The sequence below is a fragment of the Coffea arabica genome, chromosome 6e (assembly GCF_036785885.1).
Source record: "Coffea arabica cultivar ET-39 chromosome 6e, Coffea Arabica ET-39 HiFi, whole genome shotgun sequence".
Lineage (NCBI taxonomy): Eukaryota > Viridiplantae > Streptophyta > Magnoliopsida > Gentianales > Rubiaceae > Coffea > Coffea arabica.
Window position 1 is genome coordinate 6,994,798 of NC_092321.1, and position 14,146 is coordinate 7,008,943.

Here is a 14,146-nt window from a genome sequence, read left to right on the forward strand (position 1 = left end):
AAAGTTATGTATAGATTATTAAATTATAGGGGGTTATATACTAAAGAACCAAACCACCTGAGGATAAGTAGTAATTTACTCTATATTTGAATCATGCAACATTTATATTCATCTGTAATCATTCACTGAATAATAATAAAAGAGAAAAAAAATCCATAATCATATATCTAACAACCAATTTGGAAATCAATACAGGCTTTTAGAAAATTTAAAATACACTATTTTCAAGCATATTATCAAAATTATTAATGTAATATATACAGAATAGTAATAGTAACACTAATGTAGCACTAAGTAATAGTAACACTAACGTATTATGTAGCCGTTCGCGATTTGTAGCGTGTGGCGTCCTCAATGTCAAAGCTGCTGCATTTTGTCACGTAGATACCGAACATCGTCAAGAAATCATTTGCACCACTTGGAATTCTTCCAACATCTCTCCCCTTCTCTTTAAACGCCGGGACATGGTGACTCCCTATTAGTCTATAGGTTTATCTCCATTCTTTCTAGTTTACTTGCATCTTATATCCACTGTGTCTTGATCATTCAAAAAATCACTTGAGATTTTTACGAATATGTTCTTGGATTTTTCCCGGTAAGGAGGCAGCTGAAGGAAATGGAGATAGAATACGTGAAGAAGAAGGAAATGGAGTGTACGTTGATCAAATCTTCTTCCACGACCCGGACGGGTTGATGATTGAAATATGCAACTGTGACAACCTGCTGGTGATTCCAACGGCGGCAGCTAAACATATTTTTCAATTCACCTTTTGATCTCGTATATATCACATCACAAAAAGTATTACAGTAATTGTTTTAAATAATTATTTGAAATAATACTCTATCCAAACAAACAAGGCCATTATGTCCTCTGCTCACGCAGCACTTGCAGCGTTAACATATGCAGCAAGTGCTATAATTTAAAGTGTACCACTTTCTGGAAAGCGTATCACTTAAATTTGAGATCCTGGGAAGTGCTTTTTAGAAAGACGTTGTATAATATTACTTTCAACTTGAAGTTCTCCGTTGCATGATCGATGGATGAAATGAAACAATTCAGTCATGAGTAAAAAAATTACCGGCCCGTTTTCTTGAGTGAATTATCTTTACTTGAATCAGATGTCGCTTCAGCATTTACACATGTCCTCGATCAGTTTAAGGTTTTAATTAAAAGATTTTGGTTGCTAATTACAGAACATAGTAATTATTAGGCGGCTTCTATTTAACAAAAAAATTGAGCTTGATGAATGATGATGAGTGAAGGCTGGGTTCCAAGCAGAGGTTTGCAGCTGAAGGATTTACGTCTAATGGAGCAGAGGTTTGCAACCGAAGGATTTACTCTGGATGGTCCGTCGTTGTTTAATCACATAAGGGCCCCATTGCGAAGAATAAATCAACCGATTTACACCTGATGCCGTTATTTTCTCCGACAAGCAATAAACATTCCATCCTTTGTCTCCCTCTTTATTTATTACGGAAAGATATTTTAAGGCTTCGCTTGGTTTCCATTTAAAAAAAAAAAAGAAAGAAAGAAAGATTGTTGCACTGCCCAATGTTCAATATAAAGGGGATAGTTTTCTTAAGAAAGGTTGCTGCTAGCTCTAAGTTTCTAGTAAATATCTCAGCTTTAGAAACACATAATGGATTTAGGATTTATTATTGTTTCATATTATATGGACAGTAAACTCTTTTTTTTTTTTTTTTTTTTTTTTGCTTCTGTATACTTTCACGCTCCTGCTAAGATGTTACCACACTGGTCAAAACTGTACAAATTATATTAATTAACAAAGATTTAAGAGTTATTCAAACAAGCTCTCATTAAATAAAAACAATAAACAATAAACAAAATTTCAAAAAAATAAAAACTACTCCCTCCGTCCCACTTTGATAGTCCCGTTTTCCTTTTTCGTCTATCCCAAATTGTAGTCCACTTTTCAATTGAAGAATGTAGTTGTATTTTAATTTTTCTAAAATACCCTTATTCAATGTAAGTTGTTGTTACTATAAACTAGAGGTGGCAAATCAACCCACTTAATTAAATTTACCCATACCCGCCCATGAATAGATGGGTATGGGTATCTTAAATTTTTGTATATGGGTATAAATGGGTTACCCAATAATACATATTTATTAAATGGGTATTATTGGGTAACCCATCAAACCCAATTAACCCATTTAGAATTCTCTTCCCCCCAAGTTTCTTCTTTTCCCCCACCCATTTTTTTTCAAATTTTTCATTTTGTCATGATCTTAACTACTTTTGTTTTATTATTATTATTATTATTATTTGTTGGTTTTATCTTATTATTTTATTTTCTCTTAGTTTGTTAACTTGCTCATTTTTCAGCATTACTAATTTATTATAAATTTTAGCCTATTTTCGTATCTTTCTAAAATGAAATTTTAAATTTATATATGAAAAAAATGTTAGGGGTTCAAAATTTTTGGATTAAGTTTTTATACTAATTTTTATAGTACTTAGTTCAAATTTTTATATTCTTATTATTCAATTATTAAATAATACGTAATTTTGTGACATAGAGTATAAATGAAAAAAAATTGGTAATTAAGTTTATTGAACATTATAAATAAATATTTAAAACTAATGATGAGTACAAAGAGTGGTATAAATTGATAACTTAGTTTGCAAAAATGAATTTAAATGAATTTACAAAAAATTAAAATAAATGGGTTATAAATGGGTAATTGGGTTACCCAATTCATTTTCTGACTTACCCATTTATACCCATCTAATTAAATGGGTATAAATGAGTTGACTCACTTATACCCATTACCCATTTTACCCAACCCAAACCCGCCCAAGTCACCCATTTTGACACCTCTACAGTGTAAACCTACTCCATTTAATGAGAGTTGATTCTTTTTTTACTATCAATTCAAGTTCCCATAAAGTTGTATTCTAATTAATGTGCGGGTATTTTAGGAAAATAGTTACCTAAATTGATTGTTCTAATAAAATTAACTACTTTTTATTAAATTGTGTGAAAAATAACCAAGACTATCAAAGTGGGACGGAGGGAGTATTAAAAAGTCACAATCAAAGAGACTCAAGATTGATGTGCGTCCGCCTTTTGACACTATGGGTTTCTGCAACATAAACGTGTGGTTACCTAATAGAAACCAACTCTATATCAACAGCCATTGCCACCTTGGAAACAATTAACTGAAAGAGAGTCTGTGGAGTGTCTCACACAATATGGAACAGCTTTTATTTATCTATTTATTTGCACATTTTTTGACTGCACTACTTCTTCTACTTTAATCCTTTAATTAAAGACAAAATTAAAGAATATGAGTTTAACCTCCCCAAACTGTATAATTTACCATTTACACACCCAACGACTTTGCCAAAATTATTAGTTGTCAACATTAAGGGTGTAAACTATCTGAAACAAGTCTAACACATTAGTGTTCAAATGAACTAAACTTGAACAAGCTTTTATGGAATCGAACCTAAGTTGACTTCGAGCAGATTGAACTTTTTACATGTAAATCTCACTTATATGCTAATCTTTTTTTTTAAGTGTATGTAAGAGGTCTCAAATCCAGAATCTCTTACTTTTATTTCCGTCTCTCATATCACTTAACTTATTTTCTCCCCAACTTATATGCCAATTGAGTCAAACTTGAGTTGAATTTAAAATTTTATCAAATAAAAATTAATGTTAAAATTTAAGTTGATTAACTGACAAATTAAATTTGAATGAATTCTTACTAAGTCGTGATCGATTCAAGAATCAATTAAATTTAAGTCTGTCTTTCAGTCCTAGTCAACGTAAGAAGAGATCCGAAACCTGTGCAAGATGTCTTAAGAAATAGCCAAAACTTAATTTTGGTAAGGGGTCCATAATCAATTCAGCAGGGCCATTCCATAATGGATACAAGTACACCCGGGCCACCTGATCCTTTGTGGCCAGATGCGAAGACAAAATAAAGCCGAGGTGGCCAGCCTAAAATTAATGACGGCATTATGGGCCAGCCCATAATTCCACAAATGACTGGCTGGTTCAGCGTCATAGACGACTAGCAATATCGACATGGGAAACTATTTAACATTTTCAACAATCCTAGTAGCGATCTTGGACAAACTCCCTGTAGATTTTTTGCTGATCGTTTGTACGTCCTGGACAAGAGCCCTTTTCCCTAATTTGAACTTGTTTTATATCCTGAAATTTTAAAAAAGTATTGTCCCAAAAATCCAATTTAAGTAATAGAAACATAAGTTGGGTAACAATATTTGATTTTCTGGTTCAAACTTTGAGCCTCCTTCCCCTCTCTATCATTCACTTTTATAAGGTTTAAAATCTCCCGTTAAATCAAGAAAAATTTAAAAAACATTAGATGACTCAGTTTGGTCTATGATTATTGATATGCTTCAATACTACAAGCCCAGTATTATTTCCCATGCTTACTAAGGGTGCGTTTGATAAAATTGAAATCTGAAAACTGAAATCTGAAAACTGAAATATAAAATCTAAAATCTGAATCCATTAAGTTATTGAATTGTTAAGTATTAAATATAATACATCTGAGTGCAAGTCACATTCAGTGATGAGTGAATAGTTTATCACTTAATTTTGAGAGCAAGTTTTGCCTAAAAAATTCGATGCCACTTAATTAATTCAGATGTTCAATTTTTCGTTATCAAACGGTCTGAATATATTAAGATCTAAATCCATTAAATTTAAGTGTTGAACTGGATTATCAAACAAGGGCCTAAGTCAACAATTTTGTGAAAACATTTAGAAGGAGAAGCAACATAATTTGACCTTTCAGTTTCAGTGCAAGTAATCTTTTCCCTATAGAATTTTGAGTAATATAGTAATATTGCGTTATGATAAGGAATTAAACTAAAATAGACCATGCAAGCTAGGAAAATGGGAAAGATCATGCATATACATACAACAGGCGAGAGATTCCAGCCTAGCACCTTTATTGGGTCACTTTGTTAATCAGCCTTAAGTGCTGAGAGGAATCTGCGGATGGTGAAGAATTAATACTTAGTTTTATCCGTGACTTGCGTTTTGCTGATTAAGTTTTACACATGAATCATAATATTTGAAAATTTAGTCCTCTCTCTAAGTTCCATATTCTTCAATTTCTGTAGCATAGTTTTAGACAACTTGAACCGTAGTTTAGGTGCGTTTTGAAAAGTACAAAGGAAAAGGAATTAAAAAATAGAAAAAAGAAAAAGGGGAAAAACAAAGTTACACTCGCTCCTCCGTGTAATCTGTAATAGAAGTAGGGGTGGCAATGGCCGGTCACCCGCCCCGCAGGGGACTATTGGAGTGGGGGTTGGGGTGGGCACGGGGGACGGGGATATATTCCCCTGCCCCAACCCCCGGCCTGCTACCCGTTTGAAACAAAAAATATATATATAATGATATTATCAATTATATAACTAATTATACATGTTTATTAATAAAAATTATTAATTATTTATACTAAATTTATTAATACATTTATATTAAATTCCTAACTACACTTAATACAATAACACTTTTTTCTTAAAAAAAATATAATAATAATTTAGTGATTGTATTTGTATCAAAAGTGAAAATTTGATTATTTTAGTTATATTTTTTTTATCATATTGGATTGTATTCAAATAACTTTTATTTAATTATTTTTATGAGTTTCAATTGTGAAGTTACAATGAATAATAATTTGGTGATGTTGATATTTTAGCTCAATTTTAATTATAATAAATTTGTTTTAATCCCACGGGTGCTTCCGCGGGAGAAGCGGAGCGGGGCAGGGGACGGGGTAATTAATAGGCAATGGGGCGGGGGACGGGAGATCCTTTCCCGTCTCACCCCCGCCCCATTGACACCCCTAAATAGAAGGGATTAAAACCGTAAGAAGACGAATGCTATAAACAAAAGGTTTGGGCACTTTTAGTTTGTAAATGGATTTCAATCAACATTATTCGATGAGTTAATTATTTATTCTAGTGCTGATGATTTTAAGCTGGTGCTGAATATGGGTATTCATCCATGGTTTCATCGTTAGGTAATGACAAATCCTTGCGCCTATTAGGTGTTTGATAAAATGCACAGCAGGATAGCTTCAATAAACTAAGTTCGACAGCTGGAGCTACTGGTCATTCAGTTGACAAAGTTATAATTAATCATTGAGCAATTTATAGAAAATCCTAAAAATTATCGGCAGTGATGCTCATATTATCCAATCCAATCTCGTTAACTTTCTCAAAAAGCATCATTTTCTTCCAACCCTATCAGTGTCCATTAATGAAGTGCCATAGTTTATCTAGTGTAGAGTGCGGACGAGACCATTATTATTTCACGTTTAGTCCTTTCGCCATTCTTTCAAGTGAATCAACAAGTCTATTAAAGAAGAATCCTTTTTCACATGCTTTATGCCACTCACAACTCAGTGCAAGAATAGACCTACCTCATTTCATTTAACAAAACGCAAGTATACTCACTCACCAATTAAAAAGCATATACTAGTACAATATTCAAGGGAATTTGGAGGTTGCGCTCCTGCCATTACTGCGCGTCATGTGCCATGTGATGCCTAGCATATAGCCGAAGCGGGTGAAATTTAGAGGAAGCTCAATGGCAACCGAATCAAAGGGGGAATTCCTCCATCCAGGTTCACTGCATACACCTATATCGGTTATTCCCCTAGAGTACAGTGTTGCTGCTTCTCAAATGTGGTATGAGAATTGTGTCTAATAGCAACCAGTTGATGTATTCATATAATTTGCATCCAATGGAGCATCAGAATATAAGTTGACATCTGGAATGAGAATTATTGAAGAATGACAAGGGCCAGGAGGAAAAGGACCGTGCACCTAAGCCTTCCTTGTTTCCCGGTGAATATATATTATGAGAGCGATGGTGGTATTAATTTATTGTCTAAAATGAACTTGGGCTAATATGGTTAACGAGTGAGCAGGGCTTCGTTTTCTGTCATTTTCATTTAGTTGTCTTGTTCCCTCCATCACATTTTTTTTTTCCATAAAAATTTATCCAAGTGTCCATCTAATTATATATCTGTAGTTTCAGGGGCGGATTTACAGTCCCTTAAATTTCTATAAGACCCATAAAAAATTGATATAACTTTAAGTATGCCTCCTGAAGTTTTGTATATCCATTGATTTATATGCTCCTAAAGTTACCTTTGATTTTATCTGTTGTTACAGCTATCGTAAAAGGGCTTTTTCAGTTATGAATATAGTGAAGAATCGGTTACAAAATAGAATGGAAGACACTTGAATGAATAATTATTTAGTTACTTATATTGAGAAAAATATACTTAGTGAAAATGAAAAGGTTGTAAACCGTTATCAATATATGAAAGCTCGTCATGAGCAATTGTAAATGGTTCAGTTTGCTTTTTGAAATAAAATTATTATTACATTAATAATTTTGAGTTTGTCTTTTTATATTTTTCATGGACTATATGTATCATTTATACTTATTTGTACTCGTTGGTGAATATTTTTTTCTTAAAAAACTAGAAAAAGAGTAGATAAAAAATTTTAGAATAGCTTTTGCCTCCACTGAAAATTTTTTCTGGATACGCCACTGTATAGTTTCATGCACGTATAGAATATACAAACGAACAATCATTAAGTGACCAATTAATGCTGGTTGAAGCCGAGCATCGGTAGTTCTGTTCAAGAGGACGGTCACAGTTCACAAGAATATTGAAGTAGGACCACGAGAATTGAGAAGCCGCTCAAAATTAATGAGGTTGGGTGGGGTTCCATTGTGTGTTGGGATGCATGGGAACAAGCCCGATGGAGACAAATATGCCCTCATCATCAACACGCTAATTGCAAGAGCAAGAAACCGATATTATTGGTCATAAAAAGTTGTTATTAGAGAAGGGAAAAGAAAATAAAATCCTTCCCTAGTCAATTCCTCCATTTTAATATCCATCCTAACAGGCAATCACACATGGTTTGCCTCTACTTTCAATCATCTTTAGTCTTTACCCCTTTTCTAATCAAACATTATTTTAGTGCCGTATGGATTAATTAACACGTCCTGGCTGCCAAATTCCTCGTGGCATGATTCCCAAGAGCTAGCCCATTCTTCATTTACCCTCTTCTCCATCGGTCAAACTCCAACGGTCCCGAACTAGCTCTTTAAGTTGAGGTTTGCCAATAACCAATGGCAAGTACTCATCACACTCGGGAGAAGCAGAAGAAAGGAGGGGTGATGTATGTCTACAAGTTAGACACCGGAAATCTGAAGAAGCCCTCGGATTCATCTTCCGCGAAGAAGGGGATTATTCATTCAGGCATCAGCTGGGGATTAAGGAGGTCTAAAACCGTTCGGGAAGTGGTTGATCATGGCAGAGTTAAGACTAGCGTGGAAGACGAAACCAAGGAAGTAGTGGTGGAATCAAGAAAATCAGTTTCCAGCGAGGCAGTTGCGGGGGGTAGGAAGTCGGTGTCACATATAGAAGTGAACGTGGCATCGGTGGCTTCATTCCTTCAGGTGAAGGTTTTGGTTACGGACATGCCAGGGTTCATGCAGGTTCATGCCTTCCGGTGCGCCAGGGGAACCTACGATAGTCTCGAGAAATTTAGCGCCAAGCACATGGCCTATAACATCAAGAAGGTATGGCCCAACTAATTTCTTTGTGTATATATACATATATATGTATGTGCTTCTGTTCTTGATGAATTTTGACTGATATCAATAGAAACAGCTTAATTAAAATGTTTCAAGAAAATACTACTGTTGCAGCGTTTTCTGCTCGATTGTTTTCACTGAGTTTACCACCTTTGTTAATTGATTATGATTCTGCATGTACTCTGGTTTTCTGCTGAAGTACATTATATATATATATATATTGTCTCTGGATAACTTAGAAAAGTAAAATGACGGACAAAAAGAAGTGGCCGGACATGTACTCTGATTCAATCATTCGGCATGCATGTCTGAGCTTGAACTTTTGCCGCATTGGACGCCAAAGACAACAGAGGTAGTAGAAGACAACAGCAACAAGATGCCCCAATAACTTTTGTTTAAACAAAGAATAATAATATGATGTTTTCTTTGTTTCATCCTACTACATCTCGTACAAGTATTTGGTTGAGCACTCCTTTGCACCGTCAAGAAACATTTGAGACCTGTCTCGATACCCATGCCTTCCTTCGTCAGAAATAATAGCCCAGCGAACCCAGTTGTGAAGCACATGTGTGTGTCGGGCCTTTGAAATCTGACAAATGGATCTCATTTTGCATTTTGCTGCAACCTTTGAATTAATTGCTGGTCGAGATTGTAGGTAAAAATGTTTGGTATGGATCTCTGAACAAGTTACAATAATTGAATAAGCCATCTTAGATTACTGCAAGAACTTAATCATCATTGCAAAATGGTCTCTTCTAATCATGTGCCAATTGCCCGGATTAAGCCCGTCTTACCGTATAAATTGGAAAATACGCACTTCTCCACGTTACACACAGACTATTCTCTTTTTATCTTTTCGGGTCAAATAATAGGCTGTCTATTCTCTTTTCATCGGTAGAAAGAATGCATAGAAATGGGCTACCATAATACAAGCATAAGCTTTTGATAATGTGCAGGAATTTGACAAGGTTTATGGGCCGGCCTGGCATTGTATAGTGGGCTCAAGTTTTGGATCATTTGTCACGCACGCAACGGGTTGTTTCCTCTATTTCTCGATGGAAAAGCTGTATATTTTAGTGTTCAAGACGAAAGTTGAAAGAGCTCTGGAACAGTCCTAAATTGAACGGGCAGATGTAGATTTTAAATCCTCATCGACGCCATTGTTATCGTAATTTTTTTTTTTTTTGGTCTTCAGTCTTAATTTTTCTTTTGGGGACAGTTGACTGGTACTTATTGTTTAGCGGAGAAATGTATTTTGTCTGAAAACTTGTAAATAGTGAGGGGATGATGGGAGTTACTTGAAGCGCATTGATTGATCATGTATTGGTATTAGCAGCAGCTCAGGCGTGTGTAAATTGCATTCGCCTAAAAGTCTAATCAAAGTGCTGCTGGGCTATTGAGAATTTTCAATTTTCAACAAGAATCAAGCGGTGTCAGACTATAATTCAAGAAGTTGACCGTCTCTTTCAGGGTAGAAATTTTCCAATTTCTCGTGTTTGAGTTGCTCTGCCATATGGAATCCCAATTAATCACAACTGCTAAAAGTCTTTCTTTCCTTTTTTTTTTTTTTTTTTTTTACTTCCTTTGGTTTGTAATACGTAACCAAGGATCTTTAAGCACTTGTCTATACATGACTAGACTTGTGTAGAACCTTGGAATTCTGTACTGAGAAAAGACCAATTCGGCATTGCTACTTTCCCACCGAATTTTTCCCTTTTAAAAATCATCATATGAACGTGCTTTTAAATTTTTGTGAATTACCTTAAAAAGGTAAATGTACATGCTTGATGTTTCTGCGAACATGATTGAGACTAGCTACGAGAGGTTTCCTTTGGAAGATATGATTTGAGTATAAAAGCAAGAAAACATGGTAAGTGTTAGGTTCATGAGTAAAAAATTATGTCTCGCATTGATTCGAGAAATGAAAAAAAAGTGGTTAATATGTAAGTAAGGGTCCAAGACCTAATAAATTAAGCTTTTGCATCAGAATTGAGTTCCTGACTTACATATTGGCCTCTTTAGTGAACTCTCTCGAGGCGTTTCTCCCTATCAAATTGGTATCAGAATTTCAGGTTGCGAGACTGAACTACTCATGGGCAAGTAGATTCTTCTAAAAGTTGAACCAATGAAAATTCTCTTCTTGATGGTGGACCGAAGTGCCAAAGTGCTAAGAAATTTGGTTAGTGTAGGACCAGGTGTGCCATGGGTCTAACAGGGATCTAGAATGCAGTTTGAATCTCTGTTTTCAAACTCGGACCGGACCAGCCGGTCGAACCGGGAACCGGCCAGGTAGCCGGTCCGAGTCACATTAAAAAACCGGAAATTTAAAACCCGGTCAAAAACCGGGTTTGACCGGGAAAAAAATCGGTTTTTCCGGTTCAACAGTAATTTTTTAAAAAAAAATTTAAACTTTTTAATATTATGTTTTGACCCCCTAAATTGTTAAAACTTATTGATATACCTCAAATATTTGATACTTTATAAATATTGTCCTAAAATTTGATGTTATTTTTCAATTAAATTCATAATTTTAATTCTAAACTTGTTAATATTTATTAAATAATATAAATTGCTACTTGATTGTTCTAATTTCTTTGTATTTTCTTGTTAAATATATTTGAAACATCAAATATATATGGATATACCTTTATTAATATCAATATATTATTAGATATTATATTTTAATTTTTAAATAATTTTTATTTATGACGTCATCCGGTTCGACCCCTATCGACCCCCGGTCGAACCCATTGACCCCTGACCTCGGCCGAGTCGCTATCCGGTCCGGTTCTGAAAACATAGGTTTGAATGTTGAAAAAGAGTGGGTCCATATTAAGGAGAAGAGGTGACCTTAGATGATAAGGTGGACTTGTGTTGAGTATTAAAATGGATTCGAAGAAGAACTTGTAAATGAGATGGAAAATGCATTTTAAATATTGAAGAAGAGTGGAGTCCATATTTGGAAAAAGAAGTGACCTTAGATGATAAGGTATGCTTGTATTGAGTATTAAAATGAGTTCGAAAAAGAGCTTGTAAATGAGATGGACAAAGAGCGGTTAATATGTAAGTAAGGGTTCAAGGCCTAATAGTTTAAAATTTTTAATCAGAGTTTGGTTTCTGACTTACATATTGAATGTTTTGATGGACTCTCTCGAGATGTTTCTTCCCATTAGTAAGTAGTAGGGATTTCAAGGTAGGAGAGACGTAAGACAGGAAGATAAATAATGGAACATCTAAATGGTACTACTAATAGAGTTCTATGTTAATATCTGCCCGTTCTAGAGCTATCGAGTACGATGCATGCCTTCCATGCCTCTTGGCCTCTCTAATCGATCAACTAGCCTTAAAATCCATTCAGCCAATCCGGCCTACTCAGTAATCTGTTTAGTTCTCAGAGAAGATATATAATGAGAATCGCTTTTTATTATTCTTCAGAAGAGTTCTAGAGTTATGCAAATTGAACACTATCTAATTCAGTGCATGAAATAATTGTCCTGTATTCGAAAACCCCACCTAAAAGAACCAAAGCCAATTTATTAAAAAGTTGCCAGTATTGGGTACGCGGACAATAGCATGAAACAGAGAAAGGCGGTTGAATTGGAGTAACCATGAATTTGGTAGCTATGGATCACATGAAAACGACTAATGTTTTGCTTTCCTGAGCTAAAACTAAGCGATCCGGAAATATGACCGGCATGATGCAGCTAATGCTTATTGGCAATCAAACTCAATTAGAAATTGTTCCAAATGGATGGAGACAAAAATATTTCGGCGTCACCCCTGCCAATATCAAGGCAACTTGTCTAATTTGTCTGCGCGTAATGGTTATCGTGGTGACTAAAATACTCACAAGATTTAATGGAGCAAGTCCAACTTCAATTGGATGTTATGTAGTAATTGCTGATTAGTTGGTTATTGTCGTCGTCATCATGGGCTAATGGTGTGGGTGAGCTGAGAAATATTCACGTATGAATTTGATTTGTGGAATGTATTTAATTAATGTACTCTGCTATAAGTTTGTAACTGCTGCAAATTGAACTGGTCGTCCACGGATGACCAAATGTAATGCCAAGTCAAATACCATTTGGCAGCGCCCGTCTTTGTTGAAACACGCCAACTCCAACCAGTAATTGGACTCCAACAATCCTAGCCCAGGTCCCTCCCGGGTCCCAAACCAAATGAACATGGAGAGACAGAGCGAGAGAGAGAGAGAGAGAGAGAGAGAGGTTTCAAGTGTAGATTGAATTTGATCTCCTTTATACATGATCAAGAACAATTCCATCCAAACCCCGGAATTGGAAAAAACAAAAAATCATGAATATACACAAGAATTACAACAACAAAAGCGTAAAATAACCGGCCGGCCTACATGCTAGAGGGAGTCCTATTTTATGAGCTTAATCAAGAACAAGCTGAAAAAATCAAAGCCATGCCTTTGTATATTAGCTCCGTACACATTCGAGACAGTTGTATGAATTCTCCAGAAGAACTTTTGCCACAAACATGGAAACGATACAAGTAGCAACACATAAACCATGGTCAACCTGATCGTTCTCGACTATATTTCCTCCAAGCATCACTATATATATATATATATATATATATATATATAAACTTCTATGGCAAATTCCAAAAAAGAACAGAAGAAAGAAAGGGAAGGAATCATCGGCATGCAGAAAATAGCAATAGCACTAGGACTTACGGCGGCCATGTTTTCTCTTCTGGGATTTGGATGCTGGCTTGCCGCCAAATATGCCACAACAACCAGAGACCCTAGGAGAAGGTGGATCAAAAGCTGGTTCAAGGTTAACTGTCCGATAAGCACTTGTTTTTGCTTCTCTTGGTTCTACTTTTGTTTCTTTCTGCTGCTGAGCCTCATCATCTTTGCTGGTTGATATCCTCCTCAACTCCCCAGATAACAGTTTGTCGTCCCAAACCAACCCTGATGAGCCTTGTCTCCTGAATGACATTTCTGACCTCTGTAGTCCAGCCATATTATTATTTCGCTTGGTTTCTCTCAGTTTCCCTCTGAACTGTGATCTGGGCCGGGCGTTTAGATTTGTCCACTGTTCTTGATCTACGGTGGTGGCAATGAAATTTGTTGAGTCCACCCCCACCAGGGTTTTGTTTCTGGAGACTTTAGGAAGCAGATGAGCTGTATATAAAGAGGTACAAAGTGACAAAAGAAGAGCTTGAATATTAGAGGTCGTAAAACGGTATCGGTTGAATTGAAAGCTATGTTTGTACACATTTGCCCCTTTGAACCGTGTGAATTTTATCTGTTTACTTGTCCGTTAATTCTTGTTTGGTTGGCTGAATTTCTAAAAATCTCCTCCATGACCTTTCAAAAAAAAATCATTTGTATATAGCTGTAGACTCCATTAAAACTTTTCCATTGACGTTGCTTTAGTAAATATGATGACTGCGTGGAAGAAAAATCAGAGTCAACGCTACTCAGCTGCCACTTACGCCATACAAGTTTCGTATATATGATTATGTTATAATTGATG

At 35.4% G+C, this 14,146-nt stretch overlaps 2 protein-coding genes across 2 annotated transcripts; one reads left to right on the forward strand and one right to left on the reverse strand.

The window, feature by feature from the left end:
- The first annotated feature begins 7,930 nt into the window (after window positions 1–7,930).
- LOC113695427 (uncharacterized) lies at window positions 7,931–10,180 on the forward strand. Its single transcript, XM_027214525.2, has 2 exons — window positions 7,931–8,621; window positions 9,593–10,180. The coding sequence occupies exons 1-2, from the start codon at window positions 8,169–8,171 to the stop codon at window positions 9,752–9,754; spliced, it is 615 nt and encodes a 204-aa protein (XP_027070326.1). The 5' UTR covers window positions 7,931–8,168; the 3' UTR covers window positions 9,755–10,180.
- A 3,147-nt stretch (window positions 10,181–13,327) lies between these two features.
- LOC113695766 (MAPK kinase substrate protein At1g80180-like) lies at window positions 13,328–13,630 on the reverse strand. Its single transcript, XM_027214913.1, has one exon. The coding sequence runs from the start codon at window positions 13,628–13,630 to the stop codon at window positions 13,328–13,330; it is 303 nt and encodes a 100-aa protein (XP_027070714.1).
- Between the last annotated feature and the right edge of the window lie 516 nt (window positions 13,631–14,146).

Excerpts from the sequence above, each read along its gene's own strand:
- LOC113695427 (XM_027214525.2), top strand. The coding sequence starts at position 8,169 with ATGGCAAGTACTCATCACACTCGGGAGAAGCAGAAGAAAGGAGGGGTG. Across the intron at positions 8,622-9,592 it reads TGGCCTATAACATCAAGAAG|GAATTTGACAAGGTTTATGG; the intron begins GTATGGCCCAAC and ends GATAATGTGCAG.
- LOC113695766 (XM_027214913.1), bottom strand. The coding sequence starts at position 13,630 with ATGGCTGGACTACAGAGGTCAGAAATGTCATTCAGGAGACAAGGCTCA.